The 27,558-nt window shown below is 38.4% G+C and overlaps 1 protein-coding gene across 1 annotated transcript in view; it reads left to right on the top strand.

Annotated features, from left to right (window-relative positions):
* The window catches only part of LOC101869996 (cAMP-dependent protein kinase type II-alpha regulatory subunit), a 55,914-nt gene that overhangs the window by 13,158 nt on the left and 15,198 nt on the right, over positions 1-27,558 (top strand). Inside the window, exons 2-4 of the mRNA XM_005149397.3 lie at positions 10,301-10,336; positions 25,851-25,903; positions 27,437-27,520. Of these exons, the coding sequence (XP_005149454.1) occupies positions 10,301-10,336; positions 25,851-25,903; positions 27,437-27,520 (173 nt within the window). The remainder of the gene's footprint in view (positions 1-10,300; positions 10,337-25,850; positions 25,904-27,436; positions 27,521-27,558) is intronic.

The raw sequence follows: 27,558 nt of genomic DNA, 5'->3' as shown, positions 1-27,558 counted from the left end.
TGTGCAAGTACAGGCTGGATGTGTCACTATGCCCTGAGCACAAGCAATTGCATCTTTCCCTTCTGTGTAATTCAGTTATTTATGTTGGAAGCTAAGCAGTATCTGTTAAACCAATTACTCTGTCACAGAAGGGCACTGGAGTTAGAGGAGTTGGATCATGATGATTTCCTGTTCTGATGTTGCCTCTACTTCTGTAATTGTTGTGGCAACACAGTTATATCTTAATGAGCTGTGGGCTTGAAGTTTCCTTAGGTTTGTGACAAAGTGTTTGTTATACCATGGTAAAGATGGAGAAGACAAATTCCCCAAGAAAATATGTATCTCATGACAAGCAAGTCTTGCTGTTCTTAAAGTTCCTGTGTCCCTTTTACCTGCTGATAAGATTTAAATAACTTGCAGTGTCTAAGATCAGTTTGGCCACGTAACAACTAGTTGTTTATGCTGGACAGGTAGGTTTAGTTTGAGTGTAACTACACACACACATACCCTTTTCTCTGTATAGATTGCTGATCACTGCCTCATTTGTCAGAAACTTACAGAAGAGACAAGCTGAAAATATGTATATGATTGTAATAGGGTAATTTTGTGTTACCATGGGAAGGATTTGAAGCAAATGATGATGCTATTAGCTCAAGGGATTGGTGTTTTTGTGCTAATAAAAGGTAACTATATTGTTCATTCTAGAATAATTAGTCTGTTGTTGTGGGAGAGTGTCTTGAATCACTGAGCACACCTGTAAATGGAATTCTTTTATTCAGGTGCTCTTACATACATAGCAGTGCTTCAGTTTTAGATACTTATGAATACTTCAAGCTTCACTACACAATTTCAGTTGCACTGAAGTCCAGTTTTCTTTGTCCTCTTTTGTGTACAAGTTAGATTTGCTTAAATATCCATCATAATGTTAGTGTTCAGTTGTATCAGTTTTTTTGCTTTCTGAAAACTATGGCTGAATATGAACCATATTTTGCTAATAAGTAGTTTAAAGTGATAGTAAACTAGCTAGTAAACCTTAGGTATGGATGGCATTGTAAAACTGTTTCATGATAGTAAATATTTTTCAAGATACCTTTTAAGGCCTGATACCACATTATTTAAAGACACTGTCAGTAGGACTTTATACTAAGCCTGCCAAGCAGCTGCCAAGTGCTGATAGCCAACATTTACATTCAGTGTTGTGTGATGGTAGCTGTGACATGATTCCAATTAAAACTTGGTCTGCACACTGCAGATGTCTTTTGAATATTAATGTGTACTACAGACAGAGCAGATGGAATGTCTTTAAAATACAATGCAGTGATTGTGAAATTAAGGTTGGGTTCTGGTGGAAACTGAGAAGCAGTCAAAATTAATCTTTTTTTCTTTATTTTTCATTGCTAAACCACAAGAATATCTGTGTATAGTCATCATCTGATATATAGCTATCATCTTTCTTCACATATAGGAGGATCTTGACTCTTCATTATGCATCAGAATAAAAACACAGGATTATGCCTCATAGAAGTTGTCATAAATGCCAGATGTACCTAGAAAAATATTAGAAACAGAAGCAACTTTTGCTGTGTCTTAAAATATGCCTCTGCCTAAAGGACAAAAATGAGGCAGTAGGTAACTGTTGAAATGTAGGATGTCCATGAGTTACTTGAGTTGTTCATTGAGAAAAGCTGTGTAAAATTATATATAGGGGTGTGTGTTTGTGAGAGATGTATTAGGAAAAGCTCATCCTGGGTAGGAGGGGTAGTATAAAACTGGGAAATGAAGAGCATGACAAGACCATCAGTGGCGCACTGCAGTGTAGAGTGTTGCAAACCCAAAGCCAACTGTCACAAAACAGCAGCAATCCAGCTGTGAAAATGTGAAAGCTGCTTATGTGGCAGCCCTTGAGCTATGAAGTAAAGCCTTGATAGTAGGAATATATTAAAAGTCTTGGATCACAGGGTCAGTGTGATATTGAAACAGAAGGGAGAAGGGTTTCAATGTGAGTGGGAATTATAATTTTCCTTTTTGCTGCTGCAGTATTTTCCAGTCTAGACTACAGTGAGACTGAAGCAGAGAACCTGGAGGAGCACAGCAGTGAGGGGTCAGGAAGAGCTGTGTCTGAACCTCACTCACGCTGGTTTAGGTGATGATTTCCCACACCAGATGTGTGGGTGCCATTTCCAGGGAGAAGTGTAGAAATTCTCTGGTGAACCAGGCTTGTCTGGCATGGGAGGACTTCAGTGGGTTGTGGCTCTCATTAAAGTTTTCATAATGTTTAATGTATTCAGTTGTTCAGGGTAATGGTGGGACTTTTAATTAGGCTTCTGAAAATGGGAAAAACAAGTAATTTGACTGATTTCATTGGCAGGTTGGGAGGGACTTAGACTGTGCTCTTTGGGGCAGTGACTTGCCTACCTTAGACTTACACTTAGCTCTGTGCTGGGATAGAATGAAATTTGATAATAGTGAAATGTATAAGAGTTTGTCTCAAGTTCTTCTGCTTTTTTGTTCTGGCTTTATTCCCATTACATGGACCTGTGTACAGTCCATTACTCTGGGGAAAAAGATTTATGCAAGAGGCACAGTTGGAAATCATAAAAACAGAGTAACTGACTAGTCATAGTTAAATGATATTTCTTGTGACTCACTTAGAAATTGTCTCCAGGTATGTGTGGCTTCGCAAGGCAGTCCAAAGAGATTGAAATTATGTCAATTTGTAAGATAGAGTAGTGGTTTTGCACCTTATAACCAATCAAAGGATAGAAATGTGGTCAGAAGTCTTTAGGTTTGACGTTTTAAGAGGTACAAAGATGTGAAGTTCAACCTTCTAAGTATCTTAGAAATCAAGGCTGTAGTAAAAAATTAGTTGAAATACAAAAGTGTTGCTTTAAAAGAAATGTACTTGTCAAACGTTCCTTCAGACTGCACTTCTGAAGCTTCTACCCAAAAGATTTCAATCAAAATATGTCTTCATTACATTTCTAAGGTCTTAAATACCCTGAAGTATCAATCCTCCCACCTCATATGTCTATGATTTCTGGTGGGACGGGAGCCTGGTAAATAAAGAGGTGATGTTTGAAAGCAGGACTGGAGGGATGGAAGGGAAGAATCAAGAGGCTTACATGTAGACATGTGGGTCACTTGCCCGGGTTTCTTACTGATTGGGAAATGCTTCATGGTTCCCTAGATAAGATGCAACTGTCTTTTCCTGTATATGAAGCATTTATTTTAAGGAAAATTGCAGCTATTTCTCCTCTATGTGGTGTTTCTGCTACTCTGTAGTCTCGTACTCATCTTTGACCCTTTCTGGCTTTTTTCATTGTCAGAGAATGCCTGTGAAAGTCACTTCCAAATATGTGCAGGATCTTTACTTTTTATTATCTACTTAAAGTTGGGTTTGAAAGCCTAACGTCATTCTAGCTCTTGAAGCTTTTGTGATACTACCAGTGTGATTCATTTGCTTCCCTATCTCTGACATGCCTTCCTCTTCAAGCTTGCTCCTAAAGCCCAAGCAGATTTCCCTTCTTCACTTACTGTATCTTGCTTTCCTGTACTCTCCAGTGTTTCACCTCTTCTGACAATACTTTGAAGATTTGTCAGTTGCTCCTTAACTCTGCTAGTTCTTTGTGGCATCCTTCCTTTTCTGTGCAGTGTATTATTTAGCCTTTCTAATACTTGATAAAAATTCCCCAGTCCTTCATTTCAGTCCCTGGCAATCTCTGTTGTAGTATCAGCATAGGCTTATATCTTTAATCACTGTGAAATGTGTCCTTTCTGCTGAGATAGTACCTCAGCACTGGGACAGTCTAATTTCATGTCTGTAAAGCAGGTACATAGTTTTTTTTCTATCTCTTTGATCTCCATGATACAGATCACTCAAAAAATCAGTGCAACAAAAAAAAAGTGCTGTGTTTGGCTCTGAGACACATCAGCAAGAAATAGGAGAGGGCTGTGTGGGTCATGCCATTGCAGTGTCAGATAATATGGGTGTTGCTGATAGGTATTCGTTCTCTTGCGTGTAGGCTTCAGTCAGGCTGCATTAGCTCCTGAAATCTGAGAGCAGGGTTTATCACATAACAGGGTTATGGTCTTTATTTTGTGTTGAATTAATACCTGTTGAGAGCCATGATCAAAATAATACCATGCACGACTGTTCAAACTCGGTCGTGGGATGAGAATATTGAGATACTGATGCATTTTTGTGAAGTGCATTAATTTAAAACCAAACAGCTCTGAATATCTTAGTCAAGAAGTGCTTTTATAACCAGAGGTTCATCCAAATTTCTTTCAAAGAGTCCAGGAAAGGTTTATTTTTCTTGACTTTATCAGCTGTTTAAACTGTGTCTATTCCAGAGTACATATTAATTTTCCTTGTCTTTCAAAAACAAATAAAAGCAAATCCAAAATAGCCCAACAGCCTTAATAACTGCTTGTTGACTCCACTTTTTCCTTCAGAAGCAGTTACTACATTCTTTCTGTCAAGAGGAGCTCTGAAAACCTCTGGCAGCAAGGATGAGGCTACTTTGGGTTTATATTTTATTATCTCTTCTAATGAGAGCTATTTTTCAATGCTGGGAATGAAAGGTATCTGTGCCTCTGTTCTGCAGCAGAGAGGAGAACAATGTTTAATATTAATGTAAATTTTGTTTCTGTTTTCCAACTTAATAGATGTAAAAGTCTCCTATGGGATAGTGTGTGTGTACACAAACAATCCTGGATCAGTTTCTGTTTTTCTGCCCCCCATCTTCATGTTCCATGTTCCCTTTGTTCATCCTCTGAAACCTCTCTTCCTCCCTGCTGTTCCCTAACCTTTTGTCTTCCACCAAATATCTGGCATGCTTCAGCTGACACCATCAAGATTTCTCCTGCCTGTCTCTAACCAGGTTCTGAGTTTTCATCCTCTTCTGGGGGGAGGAATAGAAAGAGAAGAAAAAATGTGGGTACCTATAAAACACTCATCCCTTTCTGTCTGTTTTGCTTGTCTGAAGGAAACATTGACAAGGGAACTGTTTGACTTCGGAACTGACTCTGGAAATATTGCAGTAGTTTGTAGTCCCACTCATGCTCCCCATGGTGTTGAGCAGAGATATGGAAGGGGCATGTGGAATTTGTCACTGTCCAACATGGCATCCTGAAGGAAATCACGGATACATAACTTACATTAGTAATAGTCACAGGATACCACTTTATTTTACTTACTTGTTGAAAAACAAGTTCAAATTGATATTTATTAAGGTATGATGGCATAGCTGATGAAAGCTATGTTGATGATGAATGCATTGTTTCTGCTATAGCAATACTTTCTAATTACTAGAAATCTTAACAAGCTGGTACTCAAACCTGAGCTTTCTCACAGTTGTGATTGTTCATATTCATGTATGTCCATTAATATGTTCGTGTGTCGAAAAACAGTTTGACAGCTGTAGTCTAGCACTTCCTTATTGTAACTTGATACAACATTCCATAACGACAGTCACGCTTCAGATTTATACTTCTCTCTGCTTCTGGTATTTTGGCTTTAATGGTTCATAGTGTCAACTCACATCTTGTTTGGATAATCTTAATTGACTGGTTAAATCAGAAGAGTTTGCATTCTATTTCTCTTTTTGTCTCTGGTCAGGTTTTGTGCTGTGATTTGATGGGAGAGTACTTTGGAAATGCTGATTTGTTTTAATAAAGCGGGTATTTTATGCTTATGCTCTTGGAACTCTGAGTACTGTACTACTGAATTAGTGACCTGTTATAAACTTTACTCCATCTTTCATCAGGAAACCTTCAAAAAACTGTTGAGTTGATTAGAGTCTGACATGAAAGATCTGTATTACATTTTTCTGTACACAATAGCTTAACTGTGTCCAGTATCAGAAACAATGAGTACATGGGGATTTTTTTATTGCAGTCGTAATTAGAAAGTGCTCACAGGTCCTGGTAAAAAACACATTGCGTGTGGAAGAAGAAAGTTAAAGTTTTCAAGGTATCCAGTACAGAGGGTTAACATCCTGTGCTCTAATGTCATGCCTGGAATGCCAGTTCTTCATTTGTCCCTGATTTTTTTTTTCCTGTGACCCTGAACTGATCTTTTGAGTTTTATTTATGCTTTCTGTAAGAATTTGGTGTTCTTAGTATGTGTATAAGCAGTAGCTGGGCGATTGGTATTTGTACCTTCCCATTCATTTCAAGCTTTAGCATCTTCTGTAACTGTGCAATATTTATTTCATCTCATTTTTTACTATGGCTTTGACTTCTAACACATTTAGAAGACTTAACCTTAGGAGTAGTAGAGAAATACCTTACACTGACAGTAGTATAACTTTTAAAAAGCTTGCTGGTTTTTTGTTTTTTGGTTTTTTTTTTTACCGGTTGCTTTTCAGTGCACCAACGAAGAAGGGCTCGTGTGCTGTAGGAAAAACATTTTTTTAGATACGATTTGTAAAGTTGGACAACAATTTTACCATCAAATATTTAAACAGTAATCATCATAATATGTATGTGTGGTCAGTGGTTCTGAGCATTATCACATACTGGTCTCTGTGTCTGAAATTTACATCCTTAAGTTTTCAAGTGAGAAAACCAAATGGAATAGAGCTACTGGCAAGGGGTAGTACAGCTGCATGACAGCAGTGCTGTTTCCTGCTGGGTATATAAAGTTGTAAATTTAGCCAGCATGGCGTCAAGTAGTGATTTATTTATGCAGAATAATTTTTACAGAATGCCATGCCTTTACTTTGGGGAAGAAAGGTTGTGTGTGTGTGTATTTGAATGAATACCCACTCTTTTTTGTTTGTTGTTTTTTTTTTTTTTTTTCCCCAGTGCAGGAAAAGGAGAATGATGAGTGAGGTTAAGTGATACTGGCATAAGGTTGATAATTACTCATTTAATAAGTATTCAATTTAAACTAGAGAACTGCCTGGTTCCAGAAAATTGCAATTGTAAATAAGAAAGAATCCTGCAACCAGAAACCTTTTTTTTTTTTTTTTTTTTTTTTTTAAATCTGAAGCATTCCCTGTTGAGTGTTGCTGTCTAATGCTTCATTCAGTCTGTGCCTCAGGACAGTATGCAAAATACACACGTGTTCAGCAGATACCCCTGATTCTTAGTGAGTGGTGGAGAAGGATCGCTGCCTGGAGTCAGTTCTGGCAGAGTCATGGAACACACAGCTTGAGCTGCCTTTCCACAGCAGAGTCACTTGCCTTTGGCTGCCAGGGAGGAAATTGGGTCCTTTTGGTCTCTTCTGGTACAATGATTTAATTTACCTCCGGTTTTGTTGTGTTTATCCAGTTAGTGGGTCTTGGCTCCCATGAACTAAGTAGAAGCAGGGACTGTACCAAAGCTATGAGACGTTTTGAACTTGAATATTGCTGCACCTGAGGTTTTGATGTAATGGAGAGTTTGCAATGCAGTCACGTCACAGCAAAATCTCTTAATCTTATTATAATATCTTCAGTTAACATATAACTGACCTGAGACACGACCCACTGGTGTGCAGGAAGGAAATACCAAGTGTAGGTGCAAAACCACCAAATTGTTTCCTGTTTCAAAGCAGTGATTTCTTTTTGTTACTGAAGATGCCAGATCTTCTGAGTGGTACCAGGTTGATGGGCTGGATTCACTGTGTTCTTGTTACAGCACAGGCAGAGGTGTGCTTTAATGGCTGGGCTGGTCCAAGAGGTTAATATTAATGTATCCATCATTATTGCTTTAAATTAGACACACTTTTGGTGTTCAGCGTAGGAAATGGGGTGGGTTAACTGTACGTGTTATTCCCTTCCGCCCCATCTGATTTCTTGGAATCTGTCCACAGACTAATCTAGGTGTATGTGGGACCTTCAGGAGTTGTTCTTTTGGCAGTCCTTCTAATGACAAAACACAAGGATGCCGTAGGAGTGACTATACTGTCTGTGCAATACTGAAAATGGTCATAAAAAAAGAAAGCTTTTCACTGGTAAGCCAGAAGGAAAGAAAATGCTAATATTGTGTAGTAGAAAATGTTAGATTTTATCTCTTTATCGTAAAAAGTTGTCTTCTGACAACATATAAAAGTGCACCTGAAATTTTGTACGTATTAAAACTGTCAGTGGTGTAAGAAAAGCAAATTATCATTTTAATCTTAAAAGCTTTGTGGAGGCAGAATAATAGTGCTCTCTCAACTGTCCTTAAAAGGTTATGTTATTTTCTTTTCCTCATTTTTACCAGTGTGGAAAACTTGATGCTGTTTTGATGACGCTGAACTCTGCTATGGGAGAAAATAATCAAGATGCTAAAAGAAGCCGTAGTCTTTGGAAAGTGGATTTTTAATGTGGTACTCAAAGTATGGCAGAGTTTTCTGTAGTATATTAATTCTGTTCAAAGGCATTAAAACATTATTAAACGTAAGAAATATGTGTAGTAGTCAAAAGATAGAAAGTCTGCATGTGCAAGACTGTATGAAATCGTGTATAATGGTGTTAAAGTATGCAAATCTATATATGAAACTAGTTACACGTGAAAATTTTAAGACCTAGATGAGGTGCTTTTGCTGCAAACTGATTTAATTAGTTTGAATTTAGTAATGTTCTTGTAATAAATCACTGCAGCGGGAAATGAACTACCTGGTTTTGGTCCTGTAGTTCTTCAGCACCTTAAAACTGGTGGGCATCTACCTGTGTTTCTAGGATTTGTGAGTTTTCCTGCTTCTTAAGGTCTTGCTTGCCTGCTTTGAGTAGTTACTCAGAACTAGATCAGTAAACTAGAGATAAGAATGAATGAACTGTGGCCAGGCAAATTAAAGTCTGGAGCAGTGTTCTGTTGCTGCTGGTGGCTGTTGTTTGTTTAATAAAGCAAAATGGAGCTCTGTTCCAAGTGCCTGTCTCCCCTTAAGGTGATAGAAACTTCTTGCATTTGTGGTGTCCTTTAACAAACAAATACATGCTACCCTTATTTGCAGGAAGGGTTGCTGCTGTCAGAAATTGCTTAAAGGTTTAAAAATAAAGTTTCTTGAGTTCTCAGGTTTATCATTCAGTGGTTTTGAGCCTCTTCAAGCGTCATGCCTAAAACGCAGCAGTGTTACTTTTATAAGGATTATGCTGTGTTGTAGAAGTTTAGGTCTTGATCCAAGTCATAAAATACAAAATAATCTTTTAGCTGTTCTTGTTAAGCTGAGCATTGTCTCCTGGTTGATAGATTTGAATGAAAAGTTTATGGAGTTATCCTGATTATTTCCCCCCCCTCACACACACACTCTTCTGATTTCCTTTATTATTACAAAAGATAAGAGATGATACTTTTGACCTCATTTTCTGTTATTCTGATATTATTCTCAGTTACTCAAAAGTTTCTAAGAAATGATGGTATCATTAAGATTTTGGTATCATGTGTGTCATAAATTTGGATCTGTGATGCTTGCACTTTGGTATGGTTTAAAGGGCCATCTGATTCTTTAGTGTATGAAGAATAGAATAGGAAGGTCACTGGTTGCGTCAAGAAAAACACAATTATCAGTGGAGGGAAGAGGAATGGGAAAGCATGGAGCATTCAGCACAAAATTACTTTGGTTGTTAGTGGTAAGTGGATGTTTAGTGTTTTGGCTTTGTTCTGGGTGAAATTTAGTAGGTTGATTGGTTTTTGTGTTAAGACTGGAACTTGGTTACAGTGTGAGGAGGAAAGAATGCTATTTACTAAATGTTGGCCTAATGTTGAAATAGTGAAAGTCAGGAACTTCATTCCAAATTAGAGATAAAGTCTAAATACCTTGTATTGCTAACAGCATGAACAATGAAGCAATGGATCCTCCATCTCGGAACTTTTCAGTTTAAATGTGTGCCCTTATGGAAAACAGCCTTGGTCAAACATAGATGACTGGAGTTAGTATGGGAGTGCTGCCTGAGCAGTTACATGGCTTATATAGGAGTATGGAATGGTTTAGCTAGTAAGTTCCATCGCTCTGCTCTGTGTTATGTTGGTACAGCTGACTTGGAGTGCTTGAATGTTTCGTAATAAAGCTAAGTAAAGTGGGCTGGGAATTGCTGATAGGTTAAGATTGGTAACCCCTGGAGGGGTGTTTTTCAGAACTGGCTAAAAAAAACCCAAAGCTGCTCACCCTGCATCTTGGCATGTAATGGAATATCCTTCTGGAATCTCAAGTTTTAACTCTGAATAAATACTTACTGGTTGGCACATAAGTGGATGAAAGCTTTACATTTAAGTGTTTGTTGTGGGTTTTTTTTGTTAGAGGTTTGTATGGGATTTGTGCGATAAAAATATATCATGATTATTTGGGGTGATAACTTTTAATTTGTGATAATAAACAGCATTTCTAATTTAGATTTTTTTGTCTATTTTTCAGCTGCACTTATTAACCGGTACAACAGAAGAGTATCAGGTATGGTGTTCTCTCTTTGTGTTGTCTTAGTGTCGTGCTTGTGCAACTGATACTTGAGGTTGTTGGATTTGTGGTTCTTTCTTTGGTCTGTAGACACAGATTATACTTGTTTGTTTTCTGCCTGAACTAATGTTGAACGTGTTGATGAGTAACTGTTATTCCCAGCAAATGCTTTTTGAAGTTTGTGGACATGAAGTTACATGAACAACATGTTATATATAGGTGAAAAGGGAGTTGCATTACTTTCACTTGAAGTGCAGTGTGGATTACTTTGCATAGGTTACTTATTTAAACGTAACATTTAGCTGGTCTAGAAAGTTGTTATGGTTCTGATTTGAGCAATGTCTTTATAGAAATTGCCAGTTCAGTGTTTTCTCTCTTGCTTTCAGTTGAAGTCTACCCAGTTTGTAACTTGTGTTTATGATCTGACATGTTCTTTGGTCAGATTATATACACCATGAGAGTTATGGTGGGCATTTTTGTTAATATATCTCAAGTACATAAACACATATGCAATAAATGCATGTTTAATTTTATGTGCCTATGGAGTTCAGTTGCTTTACTACTAGTTGCTTTGGTATGATTAAGGGTATGACTGTGCATTTATGCCACTGCATATAAGTATTTGTATGTATAATGAGAACTTTATAACTGAAAAATTGATAGTGCTGGTAGTTTTGATATGTTATTATATGAGGGATTCAGGTGAGACAAAACTGGATCTTGAATGATGGAGTTTGATAGTAAATACTGGAAGTCATAGATTGTAGAGTATCTTAATATGGAGAGTCCCAAAATGTTTTAATTTCTATGCCAATTAAACTAATCCATCCCTGAACCTGGTGATGGAATAAAATCTTACAAATAAGAAGTGGATGCATCTCAGATTTAAACTGAAATAAAGGCCAAATTACTTTCTTTACATAGCTAAAAAGGCAAGCTTTAATTAGAGGGTAGTGGTAATCTTTTTGTATCTTCAGTACTGAAATGGAACATTGGTGCTTTCAGAGTACTTAGCTACTCTTAGTTAAAAAAACAGGTTCCTTCATTGAAAGGGTCTAAAGGTTAATGTGAACAACTGAACAACAAATGTAAAATTGACTTGCTAACTTATGTGATTAGATTAAGGATGTTCAGATGCTTAATAACATTGCTGCTCTAGGGAGAGCTAGAATAATTCAATACAGTACATGTTAGAATTCTCATGGAGACAAACACTAATAGAATATGTATGTTCTACTACTTTGTATTAAATACATTAAAACATATCTTGCTTGTATTCTTTTTGTCCAAAACAAGAAAGGATTTTTACTTCCACATTTATCACATCATTGACCGAAAGTGGTGATACTTCCTTCATATTCCATAAATGATAGTAGCACATTCTGACATACTACTGCTTCTTTCTCACCCTTTAGTACTGAGAACAGGGGAGTTCATTCTGCTCATTTATGCTCCCCATTTCTGCACCATTTGCTACTTGTTCATCTCCTAGGATGATGTGTTCTCTGAGGCAGGGGACGGATAGTGTTAGCTGGCTTGGCATTAAGCTTTTCCAGATGGTTCAACAGCTAAAAGGCTCTGCAGGGAATACCATTTGCTTCTTGACCAGAAAACATAGCTTTGTGTGCTGGCCAGAGACTGAGCCAGCAAAGCAGAGCTCTGTGGGTGAGAAACTCAATAGACTGCACAGGAGGGTCATCATGGAAAAGGGGGACTTATCTAATCCTGTCCATGGAATTATTTATAGATGTGCAGAGTGGTAAAGTAGTATTCTCATGAAGGGAAACAGTCTTTTCCATGAACTGCTAGGAGAGAAAGAGAAATAAGTGCTTGGTGTTCCCCCAGAAATTCATCTGATGAATTACACATCTGCTTGTGTGTAGCATGTTTGGCCATGTAACATATTGAGGTTCCATGATGTGCACACAAACCCTAGTGTTGGTCAGTTCTAAAGTATATACAAAGCTGGTGGCTCACTTGATTAAAATAGTGCTCTGCAGAATCAGAAACTATCCCTATATAGAAACTAAAAAGCAAAACAATCAACACACTGATTTTAAAATCTAGGTATAGGATGCCATACACTGGTGCCATAGGCAATTTGAGTGCTAATTATCCAGTAGAACGGTTGTCTTGCTGCCATTTTAAGTTAATTAGCAGCTTCTGAGCCTTCTGCTACTGTAACTCATGCTACACATCTGCTGACTGACTCAGTCTGCCCAGGATTTGTTTGGATGGCCTGAAAACCATACTGGTGACTTCTTCCCAAGAGTTGTACTGTGTCGAACTTCATACTTCCTTGATTACATCTCTTGATCTTCCTCCAAGCATAGGGACTCCTGACAAACTTTGTTAGACACTTAATTTCCTGCAGTGAAAGAGACTGCAGAGTATCCTAATGATAATCTCAGCCCTTGGTTAGTGACTACAGGGTGCAAGGAGGTGGGAGAAATCAGTGATAATTCCTTTCTTAAGTAATAATATCAAAGTTATTTCGAAACTAGAGGGAACAGAGCATTGCTGTTTGTCCGACTATAACAGCTGATATGTAACATTGAGGAGAATTTTGCTCCTGGCAGTATATGAATGAAAGTTAATTGTGGGTTTTGGAATGAAGAGTGCAACACCTACTATAGTTTCACTTGGGCATAGTTTCTCCTCTTTTAGTTCTAGCATGCTGCAGAAAAGTAAAGGTTTTTTTGCTAAATTTTTGAATTGCCATTTCTAGGCACTTTTGATTCCATGGGACACCCACTATCCAGCAGACTTCCTGACTTCTTCATGGGGTAGAAAAAAATCTGCAATATACTATACCCATACCGTGCATGTGGGATAGAAGGTTTTGATCTGTTCCATCCAGTTATTTCATAGAATCATCAAATCATTTAGGTTGAAACAAACCTTTAGGATCGAGTCAAACCATAACCTAAACAACTTTATAGTTTAAGAGAACACTTAGTCACCTGGTATAATTAGGAGGACCATCATGTCATGATGGTAGCAATTTTAATTCTCCCTGGGACAAACTAACACAAATAAAGCACATCAATAGTTATGTCCCACAACTTTCCGTATACCAAGCCCTGTCCCAACAACAGCAGAAAAAGCCCTGGTTAGTGCTCCTTTTTCTTCCTTTCTCCTCTCTGAAAAGTAAAGAGCACCACGGTGCCCCAGATTGCTCACTTTACCAAATGGACATAATCAAAAATGAAATCAAACATACACATCTACTTTTTGTATGGCTGGCAAAGATGTCTGCAAGATGTAGCAGAAAAAGTTAGACTGAAACTGATTTTTGCATGTTTACAGTAAAGATTTAAGATATGTTAGATTTCAATTTATGGATAAAAATTACTTTTTTTTGATACCTGCATCTGGAGGAAGGTTTCTGCAAAGTTCCAAGTAACAAGTGCACTTTTGTTGAGCATGGAGTTACACAGAAGTGGTGGTGGAGGGGCTTGTTTTGATTTGGTGTTTGCTTTTTAATTTATCTTTTTTTACATGCTGAAATACCCTAAGATTTGTACCAAAAGTCCTGAAGTCATCAGCAGGAAATGATGAAACAATTTCTGCCACTTGAAACCTCTGTGAGTGGAGCTTGGCATCATCAAATTCAGTACTACATTTTACATGTCAGAGTACAGACATGTATTGATATGCCAACGTCTCACCCTTTGTAGAATGATCACCAGTGTGTAATGTTCTGTGTTTTAAACACTGGTGTTGAAAAATGCTAATAATGGTGAGGGTTGACTTGGCTAAAACACAGTGTAGGGTAGTGGGAGAATGTTATTTCCTCATTTATATCTTTGTGGGATGCAGAGTATAGCAACTTAATATGTTTGCACAGTATAAGTTGTGCAAACGTATGTCCAAGTAGAATCCTGATATGTATTGCTCAACTCAGTAATTTGAATCTTTGGCTTTCTGACTCAGGCACAAGGACTTTCATCCAGGTAGTGTGTTTTCTTTCAGACACATTTCTTTTATAACCCCAGTTTGTGGAGAAGAATGGTTTTTAAGCTTGGCTTTGGTTTTCTTTGCATTGAAACGCTCACAGGGATGCAGTAGGGGCAGCTGCAGAATAGACTGAAGTTATCACTTTAAGGAAAGAATTCTACATAGATGCAGCTGAAGTAATCTCTGCATTAATTTTGATGTCATTGTCTATATAACTTGCACTCATCATCTTAATCAACCGTGGTAAATCTGCTGTGGGGTAGGTACATAGTCACATGACAGGAGAAACACGATACTGTGCAGTAGTGTGATAGATGAACAAGACTCTTTTAAGTTAGTCCCTTTGGTAGGGCAGCTTTCAGCAGAGACTCAGTGAACTGAGAAGGATCGAAGCTGCTGCCCCTCGAATCAGGCACTATGCCCTCTCCTAAGGTATCATTGGTCAATAAATGTTTACATTTGTAGAGGATGATTTTGTTTGAATGTTACTGAATTCCTATGCATAGTGAAAGTGAACATTGATGGGGATGGTGACGTTTAATGGTGTCAGTGTCCCTTGCAAATGTTGGGTTTGGAATCAGTATTTTGACGTTTCTTTTCTCTGTAGCAATCTGATGACAGTATGCTTTGGGTTTGGCTTTGTTTTGCTGGGGTTTTTTGGTTGTTGTGGATTTTTTTCCCCCCATTTCATGTAATATTTTTAACATGCTATTTTTAGAGGATGTTGGTATAGACTTTTGTACTTAAATAACGTGTAAATCAGTATTCCCTGACAGTTTCTGTCTTTTTCTTTCCTCATAAGATAAAACTTCCCTAAGATATCTGTATGACTTCTAGTACTTCAGTGTCACTGGTGGTTCTTCATTTTGGCAATGAGGGACACTTTACCTTGAGCTCTTCATTCTTGTGGCTCCTACTAAAGATGAGCAGTCATCTCATAAAATAGATATGTTGTCAAAGTCTGATATCCCTCTGGGCAGATACAGCATTTCCTTCACATCCTGGCAAGCTGCGATGTCAGGATATGGATAATACTACACGTAGTATTTTAGTAGCTTTTTAGTAGCTTTCAGCCTTTCAAAATGGCATCTTTAAAATAAATAATTTTCTAATCAAGCTTTTATATTAATTATTGCCATCAGTATGTTAGTATTTCATAAAGAATACTGTTTTGGGATCCTGATAAATTAGGACATCTAGTAGCAATGAAGCAAGAGGCAACACTTCTTTTGAGAGGTTGTTTTGAGTACTCTTTTGCAGGATACTGTCTACTACTTCAGTGATAAATCACATCACTTCAAACCATCATAGGAGGAAGACTGACTATATTTTTCTGTGCCACTCTCTTTGCTTTCTAACTACCAGACTGATTACCAAAGGATGACATGAAAATCATGATCTGATTTCTTCTCTTGCAGCTGCTTAATGAATTTCTATATTGATTATTCACCATTGTACGAAACTGATGGCTTCATAACTTCTGCTGAAAGGTTTTCAGAGAGATGATAAATTCTAAGAGACTTTTGAGTGCAAAACCCCACATTTTATACGAATGGCACAAACAGCTTTCCTATTGCAACAACCTGATGCTTCTTTCCTGGTTTTTTGTTAGCCATAATGATTGAAAAACTGGTATCATAACTAGAGTGAAAATAATTCATTTTGAAAAATGTTGATATGAGCAAAAGCCAGGTGTGTGGGATGATGAGTGAAAGTGGTGATAAATTGTGTGGGTGGTCTCCTGTGGGAAAGTGCCTGAATCATTATTCATTAAAAAAACCCTAACCTTGTTTTCTGTTTCCAATACTGGGACTTATTTAAAAATTCTTGGCAACTAAGTGGCATCCAGTGAGTAATTAAAAGCTTATTTTTGGAAATTAACAGTTGTGACTTCACAATTACTTGGATTTCACAATTGTTGTGATTAATCCTGCTACATTTTTTTAATGACAGGGAGAGGAACACAGCACTCAAAGAGCATCCTTATTTAAAACTTAAGTCAGTGTAATAACTGGTCAGACAAAATCTGATCTAATCTACTCAATGCAAATACAAGTGAATATAAGTGTTGGAGTAGAATTTATTCACTTTTCCTCTTCTTTAAAATTTTTTCTTGCTAGATAATTGTGCTTCTGGTGTTAAATAACAAAAGTTGTTCACCTGAAGCCGAATTTTAACTCAAATCATAGAATCTCAGACTGGTTTGTGTTGGAAGGGACCTTAAAGGTCATCCAGTTCCAACCCTCTGCCATGGTCAAGGACACCTTCCACTAGAGCAGGTTTCTCCAAGCACTGCCTAACCCAGCCTTGAACACTGCCAGGGATGGGGCAGCTACAGCTTCTCTGGGCACCCTGTGCCAGCGCCTCAGCACCCTCACAGGGAAGAGCTTCTGCCTAAGAGCTCATCTCAATCTCCCCTCTGGCAGGTTAAAGCTGTTCCCCTTGTCCTGTCCCTACAGGCCCTTGTCCAAAGCCCCTCTCAAGGTTTCCTGTAGCCCCTTTAGGCACTGGAGCTGCTCTAAGGTCTCCCCTTAAGGTTTTCTTCTCCAGGCTGAGCCAGCCCAGGTCTCTTCAGCCTGGCTTCAGAGCAGAGCTGCTCCAGCCCTCAGAGCATTAAATTAGTCCTTCCTATTAGCTGGGAGAATAAGGTATAGTTAGACACTTTTATTAAGTGATTAATGCAGTAAGAACCAGTTGTCAAAAGTACTCAGGTGGCAAAATGTGCAGGTGATTAACTGAGTAATTCATATTAAATATCTTTAAAAAGCCTACGTAAATGCTAGTCTGTATCTTTAGATACATAAACACTTTTGAAAATGTCAGCCTTCAGCTGGTTTAGGGTTTTTTTTCTGGTTTGAAATTTTATTTTTAAAAAAAATCTCACTTCTTGATGCATTGGGATTGAATTTTCATTGAGGTAGAATGGAAAAGAGAATTGCCTTTTTTTATTTCTTCTCTTGTTTTAAACTCGCACTGTTTTTTAACATGTGAATTACAGCCCAAATCAAAATATTCCCACATGGTTGGTTGTACATAAGAAATTGAAAGCAAACACTGGAGGATGTATGTATGCATGCATGTCACAATACAGGATAAAAAGGCAATTTTACACATAGTGAAGACATAGTGCTGTGATGTTTGTTTGTGGAGTGACCTCAGGAGTTGATATGCTTTGTGTTGTAAATACATAAGGCAGCACTTTGTCTCTTCTTTAATATAACATTCCAGACAGAGTCATAGATGTTATGCTTTTATACTCATTAACACACTCATGGCAAGTTCAGGTTGCTGTAACCTCAGATTAAATGTGCCTTGTATATGTCCATGTAGAACAGAAAATTTTAACTATACCCGATTGATATAAAGGGATATATCTCTTGTATTTTCAGTAATTTCACTAGCTCATTTTAGCACCAGAACAGCTTGGTGATATGGGTACTCCGAGTAGTACAGAGCTTTTAGTCAGCATGCTGAAAAGCTAACTACAGGGAATATAAGTGTACAGCAGTCTCAGTTAGGAATTGCTTTGAGCACTTTTATAGTGCTCTCATATAAAGGGAAGCTTAAATCAAGGCTTGGCTTTAGAAGGTGGCTTGTACATGGGTATATGGCTGCCTGTTTCGGATTAGCATGTCTGAATGTATGTTTTTTCCTATGTCCTGAAATTTTGGGATAGAAAGGAGTGATAATCTTACCAAACTTGCTAATCTTCTATAACAGAAGAACACAGAACTAAGTGGTTATAATAAAGCACAAATGTTTTAACTGATGAAGTTTTGCCTAATATTAGTCTCTTGCTAGGATACTTCAACAGTGTGTTCCTGTAAATGAAATCCATTTGTTCAGTGAGCTGCTGAAGTCGAGAGCTGGCTCATCCTGAAGATAAGTTGCACCAAGGCAAATAGTTTTGCCTTTCCTATTGCTAGCAATTACCAGGGCATCTGTGTTGCTCAGTAGCTGCATGGAAATGGAGTAGTTGCTTCACGTGCACACCAGGGACCTATAGGCTTACACATCATTGCTCTGAGAGCAGTCCTTGGTGTCAAAGCCAGCTTTGTTTTATCTTGTTCCCTGTCACTACAGGTAAATAGGCACTACTGGTTCCATTAGGGGTAATGTGATTTTCAATCTATTTGGACACTCTCTGGAACTCTTTAAAAATGATACCTGAGTTGCTGAACCATTAATTTTAGAAATGTCTTCTAACACTTTGACATCCTTCAGTTCTTTGTCACGATTGTTGTTGGAGAGATGTGGGTAATTTTCATTGCTAAATGTCTCCTCCTCTAACACACAAGTGCTTCAGTGCACTTCTCAAGATGCTGGTGGTTCTTCATAATATTGTATGTGCCCAATTTACAGGTTTAGCAATTCATATAACAGAATTGCAAGTACAAAAAGCAAAATATGCCTTGGTCTGGAAAATGAAAGAGAATTCTGTATTTTTAGACTGGAAAAACACTTGTATTTCTCAGCTAGATTCTTTTCTGTTTACTGTTTGCAACTGAAAGCCTGTAGGATACATGTCTGTGTTTCTTGGAAGTTGTATATTTGAGCCATTTCTTGGAACTTGCAATGGTTTGATGTAAGCTGAATGCAAAATGAAGCGTCTCCATGCTGTTTTTAACAGGGAGAAACTATCACTGTGTTTATAAGGCACATAAACATTTTGCTGCTTGATTTCTGATTTTATCTGCCTTGCTTTGGTAGCCATTTAGAGATGTGGTAAAGTTTATGTGATGGGTTAAACCAGAAGTTCATTACAGCAGAAGGCTTCTACAATGCTGAATCCGGGTGCTCTGAAATAGTAGTAGCATCATGTTTTCCAAGAGACCTTTTTTATGGCTGACTATCTCATCAGTAAGGCTCTCTTAGAAGCCTTGAACAAGGTCAGCAGCATGTTTATCCATTTCAGTCTTCTGATTTCTTAACCTGCAACGATAAAGCTTGCTTCATTTGAATTTCTCAATGAAATATGAATGTCTAGCTCTAAAATATCCTGATGCCATTTAAAGATTGTTGTTTACATGTAGTAAAGGGAGCTGGGAAAAGAAGTCGCAAATTGTAAATTTAAGATCGAAGGGGCAGTATTTTGGATTAGGTTGTTACTATGTCCAAGCTGTGAACTCTTTGTTCTGCTACCTAGAGGCTATTTAGGCCTCTACCATGATGGAAAGCTTTTTGTTGTTGTTTTTTATGCAGACTCACCTCTTAACTGCAAGGTCCAGGGCACACTGGTCTGAAGAGATGCTGGGCTCTAGTGTTACAGAGACTGGAAGCCCGCATAGAGACAAATAAGCCAAAGTGCAGGAGCCCTCATTGTGGCTCAGCAGATGGTTTCTGTAAAATCACGTTATCTTGTCCCTCGGCTTCTCCAGACTACTTGCAGAATGCTGTATTTTATCTACAGTGTGCTTTCACAGTAAGTCCTATGTAAGCTGTAAGATTTCAAATGATCAGAAATTCCAGTCTAGGAATTATGGAAAATTATTGGAGTGTCTGCACAAACCTGTATTTAGATGCTCTAGAAGCATTTTATTCAGTTACTTTTGCCACAGGTGTATTCTGTGGATCAAGTTAGCCTCACAGGATCATAGAATAGTTTGGCTTGGAAAGAACCTTAAAATGACTTCAGAATATTATTCTCCAGCATTTGGCTCCTGTGAGGTTGCAGGGTATGACCCTTTAACCGCTCCTGAGCATATAAAGGGGAAGGATAAGCTAAAGCACTTTGAGTAATTCATATGTAAATGAATTAAGTAAAAGCTGTGCCTCTGTGTAATCAACCAAAATCAAGCAAAACACAGAACCAAAACCTGAACAAGGCCTAGAAAGCAGGAATGCATTGTCTCATAAGTCAAAGGTGCTTTGTGTTTCATGATCTGGTTGAAGCAGTATTGTTTGCATGTAATGTTTCATTATATGTACATAAAGATATAAATCTAAAAGGGAGACTGTGGTTATTTACTTTCCATTTACTGTTGTAGGTCTTTCATAATGAAAGTTCTTGTTTGCCCCAGGGAACTGTAATTTTAAATTCTTTGCCAAATCTTCCCATGGTGTGGGGGAATTAATTTGTAGCTTTATCATTTTAATGGCTGTTGTGCTCTAATGCATCACCAAAATGGCTTTACTCTATCTGATGATGAAGCCTTTTAAATAAACACTTTAAAGCAGATTTTAATTGATACAAATTTAGTAAAAATATTTGAAAATGTATTCAGAATATATAAACCTAATGTACATGCAGAAATAGCTGTCAGCCAGTTGTCATCCTTTTAAAGGGCTTATTATATTGCCTGTACGTATCCATCTTGGGAGAAGAGGCATCTGTGCATGTGGAGTTTGATTTCCTGCAAAGAATGAAAAACACATTATCACAAAAGGTGACATTTATAATGGATTATGCAGCCTGTTGAACTCAGGACTGAAATGTAGTATAAAGCAGGAGTGTGTGACACTGGCATTACAGTTTTATCACAGGCCGTTATCACTCTGCGTGGAAAGAAAACAAGCTGGAGAGGTCTGATTTAAATACCATTACTGGGAAACACATAGTCATAATGAGGGAGTGGTTATCAGAGGCTTCTAAAGGCAAGGACAAGCAAGTGCTTTAATACACTCTCCAGTTCTCTTAATGTCCCTTCAGAATGATGCCTTGGGGTAGCAGTGAACTGGAGTGGGTCCTTTAGCTCTGTCTGTGGCCCCAGTTTTATTGCTCTTTTCAAGCAGTGGGCCTTGAGAAATACCGGTAACATCCCCATCAGAGATGGCCATTTACAAGTCAAATTAGGGGTATAAGCCAGGGGTGAGCCTGGTGGACATTTTCACCTTTGGCTGTGTCAATTCAGTAGTACAGAGAGGCAGTGCTGGCTTTTCACAGAGCTGGGTGAGACAGAGCAGGATTTAAGGGCCTTACAGGCTTATCAGTGTCTCATAGGCTCCTCTGCCTGACAGAACGATCTGTGCAGCTTTCCAACGTGAGCAGGATTTGGGACCACGCATGGAGCTGAGCCTGAACCTGTAATCCTGGCTGGACTGAGCTGGTTTGGCACAGCCTTGCTGAGTGACTTTATCTTTGGAGTTAATCTGTAACGCAGAATAGCTCTGGCTGTGAATAAAACCAAGTTGATTTTATTTCAGTTTCCATTGAACTGATGAAATTTGAAGCTCTTTCCAGAACTGAACATCCCTTCTTTTCCTTTGCCACCTAAAATAATTCTAAATATTTCTCAACTACAATATTATGCACTTGATTTGTACATGGCCATGCAAATGGTTGTGTGTTTGAATGTTCTGCGTTGGTATTTGACAAAGACTTGAGGGGGTGTTGTTTACTCAAGTCACAGTCATTGTATGTCATGTTTCAGTTATGCTTCTTAGAGAACTAAGAATGAAGTTGAGAGGTGGCACTGCTGGGGCTACTCCTGCATTCCTGCATCAGGGGATTTTCATGTGGCATCTCAAGTGAAAGAGGAAGACTGGTCTTTTAAGACCTGAGATCCAAGTTTTGGGCTGGTGCCGTGACATTTTAAACTAAATATTTGCACTTGATTCCTGTCAGTTCCCATTAGGGAATTGCAGGATGAAACACCCTGATGTTATTGCGGATGGCTTAGCTGACTTTCAGGTTTCAGTGTTGCTTTTCATTCTGTCATCTGTGTGAAAATTGTTCAGGTAGTGCAAATGGTTGCAGGTTCTGTTTCCCACTTGCTGGATCGAGGTATGAATCTGTCAACTGCTCTGTCTTGGTGAGATCTTTAACTCAGGAAACAAAGTGAAATTTCTAAACGAAAAAGTTCTGAGCTATCTAGCAACAGAAGTGATATAATTTAAAAGTTGTTTCCCAAGTGCAGAAAATCATGTTGAGCTATGCCAGCAAAGACCTATGTATAAATGCTGTTTAAGCTTCTAAAGTTCCTCTTGACTGCATCATTTTGGAAGGGCCTGCTTTAGCAACTCGGCTGTCAAAGAGGGAATGACAAGCCACTGGAAGTGGTCACCTTTCCAGCTGGCATAGTGCTTCCAGAAGAGTCTTTGCATGGGTCCTTTGGGAGGCAGACTTAAAAATGTTTGAAGCTTTGTCAAACTCCAATGTGAAGAACATCAATTTAAACATGGTGTGAGATTACTGATCCAGGTCAATAACTGGAAAAGTTGCTCTGTATGTATAAGGACATCAGGACAAGGGGGAACAGCTTTAACCTGCCAGAGGGGAGATTGAGATGAGCTCTTAGGCAGAAGCTCTTCCTTGTGAGGGTGCTGAGGCACTGGCACAGGGTGCTCAGAGAAGCTGTGGCTGCCCCATCCCTGGCAGTGTTCAAGGCTGGGTTAGGCAGTGCTTGGAGCAACCTGCTCTAGTGGAAGGTGTGCCTGCCCATGGCAGGGGAGTGGAAATGAATGAGCTTTAAGGTCCCTTCTGACACAAAGCAGTCTGGGATTCTGTGATGTTCTGGGTGGGTTTTCGTTAATGGGTCTCATGAAATCAGGTGGGGAGTTGGAGGTGAAGCATCCTCATAAGTAAGGGAAAGTGAATAGGATTTCACTCAGGAGCACAAAAAGTGCTATCCAAAATTGCAAAGAGGTAATGACAGAGCATGTCATTGTTACTTCTTCCATTAACAACAGAAATATTAACAATGCATTCACCTTACCTAAAACATAAAGTTTTCATTTCCTCCTCTTGTTTGTGTTTGAAGGTTTTCAGGCCATGGCCTTTTGGCTGATATTTTGAAGAAGAGTGAGTAGCAGTGGTGTTTAGACTGTTTCTCACAAAGGCTGTATTTGCTTATGGGAACCAAGCGCTGATTTACGTAGAGTGCAAGGACTTTGATCATGACAAAACCTGTATTTTGCAGAACAGTGTTATCTCAGGAACAATTAAAACTTGCATAAACAAAGGTGGTCTTTGTACTGGCAAAGTTTTCTTGCTACTTCTCTCTCCCCACCCTTTACTTCCCCCTCACCCCATTCACTGCTTAAGTTATTGCCGCAGCTAGAAAGATCCTTGTTGCTTTCAGATTCTGTCACCTGCATAACAAAGCAGCGATTGAGTTGTATCGTTTCTGAGCCTTCAGAAATGTTAACAGATGTGCCTGTTCTTGAAATCCAAAAAAGATCCCGTATGAAGAGAAAACTGAACTAGCTGCAGAAGCTAAGAAAGACTAAATGTAGATGGTAGGATAAAAGCAGGAATTTCTTTTTATCTTAAAGTTTCTTAAAACTGAAAACTGTTTTTTGTGTTCCAAAGCTACTTGAACTACGTGGGTTGATTTGGCAGGAAGCTTGGTCTGCATGATATATGCTGATATAGCTGTAGTTAATGGAAGTACATAATCAGGGTGTGTGTCATGCTTGTACATAACTTTCACTGATGCATTCGTGCTTGGCGTTTGCTCAAGGACAGAGATGTGCTGAAGATCTCACATAATAAAGGTGTGATTTCAGAAGCCACTTCAAATGATACCAAGATATTTGTGAGCTTTAGGTTGCACATTAAGAAAAACTTCTTCCACAGGAGGATGGTGCAGCAGTGGAGCAGGTTAGTCAGAGATATGCAGTCTTCTCCCAGGGAGGTTTCCAGGTCAGCATCCCTCTAACATTGCAAATAGCTCTCCTTCAGAGGGTAGGTTGGACTATATGACCTTCAGAGAGAGATCCCTTCTGCTTCAATGAGTCTAGAAACATGCTGCCCAACACACTTCTGCAGGATAATCTTGTGAGAATAAGCTTGCCTTGGAGTTCCTGTTCTACTGGGACACTGAAATAGTTAAATGTGAATTCAGTCATGTATAACATAGTGGGGCAAGTATGTTTTCACTGTGTCAAGGTGAAAGAGCAAATGGTTTTCCCTTGGGACTGGCTGTACTACAACCCACAAATGACTAACCTTCAGGAGTCCTGAGGTTAACTTCCATGGATTTCTGACAGGGTTTGGGAGAGTGCAGGGTGGTTATGGAGGCTCTTTTCAGTCAGAATAGAGAAGCAGCACAGCTTGAGCACAGATCATGTGAAACGTTTTGAAGCTGAGACTTTAGATTAGATCTTAGGCAGAAGCTGTTCCCTGTGAAGGGTGCTGAGGCGCTGGCACAGGGTGCCCGCAGGAGCTGTGGTTGTCCCACACCCGACAGTGTTCAATGCCAGGTAGGACAGGGCTTGGAACAAGCTGCTCTAGTGGAAGGTGTCCCTGCCTGTGGCAGGGGGTTGGAACTGGATGAGCTTTAAGGTCCCTTCCAACCCAAACCACTCTCGGATTCTATGAAAATCAAGATTACTAGGAAGGACATGTACCTTTTGAGGAGGGAGGCAAGTCTTTCCTAGCAAATTATGCTGGACTTGCGCATTTCTGTAGTGCTTTTGAAAGTACAATGACAAGGTCAGTAGTCCTGTATGCCTTTTCAAATCATTTGCAAATTGCTGAATGCTTGACCTTTGAGATGTAGTTCTTTTTTTTTTTTATTCTGCTTCTTTTTCTATATATATATTTATATAACTTTTGAAGTCCATGCAGCAGATGTCATTGCAGTGAACCCCTGGACCTTCTGCCAAGCGTTCAGTACCGTTAGGATGGTGGATAAAGTGCAAAGAAAAATGCTTGTTTGTTTGCTTGTAAAACCTTACAAGTAACATGTAGCCTTAGAAGTAAGATGCCACTTACTAAAGTAAGATGAAAACAGGGCTGACCCTCACTTTATGCAGGTAGTTAGAATGTAGAGTTTACTTTGACATGGAAGATCGGCACATGTCCATGAGTTAATAAGAAAGTCTGAGCTAGATTTTTGCTAGGTATCTGTTTAGCACTGTAGAACAGTGTAACAGCGTAACTGTTAAAGAGAAGTGAAGATCAGCCTTTTCTGAAGCACAAAATTGAACAAAAATGGTCTGAAATTTCATCAGCTCACCATTATAATTGTCTCTTTTGTGACTGATCCTGTAGTTATATTGACATGTTTGGCAGAGCCTTGTTCCTGTGCACTCCAGAATATGGTTTCCACAAACGTTCCTGTCCTTTTAAAAAAGAACAATAAAAATTCTGTGTGTTTTTAAAAGTTTTTCTATCGTAACTTGACATTCGTTAGATGCAAATGTGGCAAGATAAAGGAGATAGTTGGAAGGGAACTAAACGTTATGTTTTGACATAGGATATTCTATGGGCAAACGGATCAACCATTTCCCAGGTTAAATTGTGTGCAAACGTAATTTCACTGTATTGAAAAATACCCCAAAATACGGACAGTCATTTGCATATCTGACTTGAGGTGGAGGAATGGCACATGCCTTCTTGTACTATTTCCTTTGTGTGTTTTGCTATATACATTGCACTGCAAGAGCAAAGCAGTGAAGCTGCAGTGTTCTTCCCCTGCGTTTTACAGATGTTTGTAAATAACTTTGAATGGAGACTGTTGTGCTTTAATAAAAATTGAAAATCACCAGAAGTGAGTTTGTTCTTCCTGTAGAAAAATAAAATGTAAAAGGAAGGAATTCAAATTGATTTGTTTGTTCTCATGTAATTGCTTCTTTTTACTAATTCACTTTCTCTTTTTCTTCCAAGTTTGTGCTGAAGCTTTCAATCCAGATGAAGAGGAAGAAGACACAGAACAAAAGGTAAGAATGAATTTCATCATGCATGCTACTCTCTGCAGTTTGACAGCAGATGTCTGTACATCACCCCTTCCCTACCACTTGTGCATGGCATGCTGACACTGGCAATGTGACATTGCTCTGAAATGTAGGGCCACTTTGGCTCATGCACTTATTTACTCACTGTAGCTTGAATGTAGTTTCACTTCAGAGGACTCAAGAGCTGTGCTTAAGCCTACCTTTAAAATATTGGATATTTTCCTTTCCTAATTATCTTAAAGGTTCATTGAGGCAATTCCTAGAGCATTGATGCTGTTGTAAAGAATTAATTAAGCTTGACCACAGCTGTTTCTTCATGGGTGCTTAAAATTCCTCATATTCTTATTACTGCCCTGTCAGAGCAGTTCTGCCTGGGGAGGAGAAATATGTTGTTGAAATATTTTGAGGTTGTGTCCAGCTGTTCTTCTGTTGGTTTTAAAAAGCTGGGAATTTCTAGGAATTGCAAGTCCAGATACTGGAATTGTATTTCTTTATGTGAGTAAATCCTGTAGCCTAGCTGGTGAGAGTCCGTTTACCTCTGTGGACTTCTGGTGCTCCTTTTCCAGATTCCATTTCAAGGATGCTTACAGTTCTGCAATGAAAATCTAAGTCTAATTTAATGTCTCTTATAAAAGAAGGTACTTAGTACATAAGGTGCTAAAAAGAAAAAAATAGAAGATTATGAGTGTGTCTGATCATCTAAATGTTTTTAAACTTAGATGCATTTATTCCATCAAAAGTCGTCATTTTCCTTACTGCTGAATTTTCTTTTAAAACATGGATCTGAGCTCTACTTAACTTTCAATTAATTTTTAGATAATCCTACTGATGTAACTTGTTCTGGAATCCTTGTTATTCCAAAAATATAGTTGATGCAATAAATGTGAGGTAATTAATATTTTTATATACATGATTTCATAATTAGCCACCAATAAAACACATCTAAACATTCTTACAGCACAATGAGTGTTGGTTCCTTTAACCTGATGAGATGTTTATAAGTGGAAGAAGTAGGAAAAAATATCTCTCAAACAGCAAAGCTTTAATTAAAGTCATTTTGTTGGGGAAACAACCCCAGGTGCTTCTTAAGTAACTTCTGTTATTAGAAGGGCTGAGATATATGCATATCATAAATCATGCAAACTGTCTGCATGGTAACAATAAATATATTGGGATTAATATAGCCAGAGTTTAGGAAGAAAGTTGTTTCTTTTTCCTCTGTTCCAAATGCTCACACCTTGACTGTATCCGTGGGTTGGTTAGAAGGGAAGGAGGAGGAAAAGGCATCCTTCTTTTTTGTCTGTCTTGACTGTTATTTTCCATGTGTCAGTTGTCAGCATAATACCTACATGCATATTTACATATATAAAATGCATAAATGCTGTTTATGCAAACAACACAGGAGCTGTATACTTTTATACTATTAAACTGTGTTCTGCATTTTCCCTCTGAAGTGCAGATTCAATCAGTAACTGTATTTCTTGGTTGTTGTGACATTTGTTTTACTTTGTTTTAAAGATAGTTCATCCAAAAACTGATGAACAGCGATGCCGACTGCAGGAAGCGTGTAAAGATATCCTTCTCTTCAAAAACCTTGATCAGGTAATTCCATTCTTAACTGGAGTCGATGGCTTGTAGAC

The sequence above is a fragment of the Melopsittacus undulatus genome, chromosome 9, assembly GCF_012275295.1.
Source record: "Melopsittacus undulatus isolate bMelUnd1 chromosome 9, bMelUnd1.mat.Z, whole genome shotgun sequence".
NCBI classification, from domain to species: domain Eukaryota; kingdom Metazoa; phylum Chordata; class Aves; order Psittaciformes; family Psittaculidae; genus Melopsittacus; species Melopsittacus undulatus.
The sequence above is the reverse complement of the archived record's forward strand: the minus strand, read 5'-3'. Positions and strand labels throughout refer to the sequence as shown.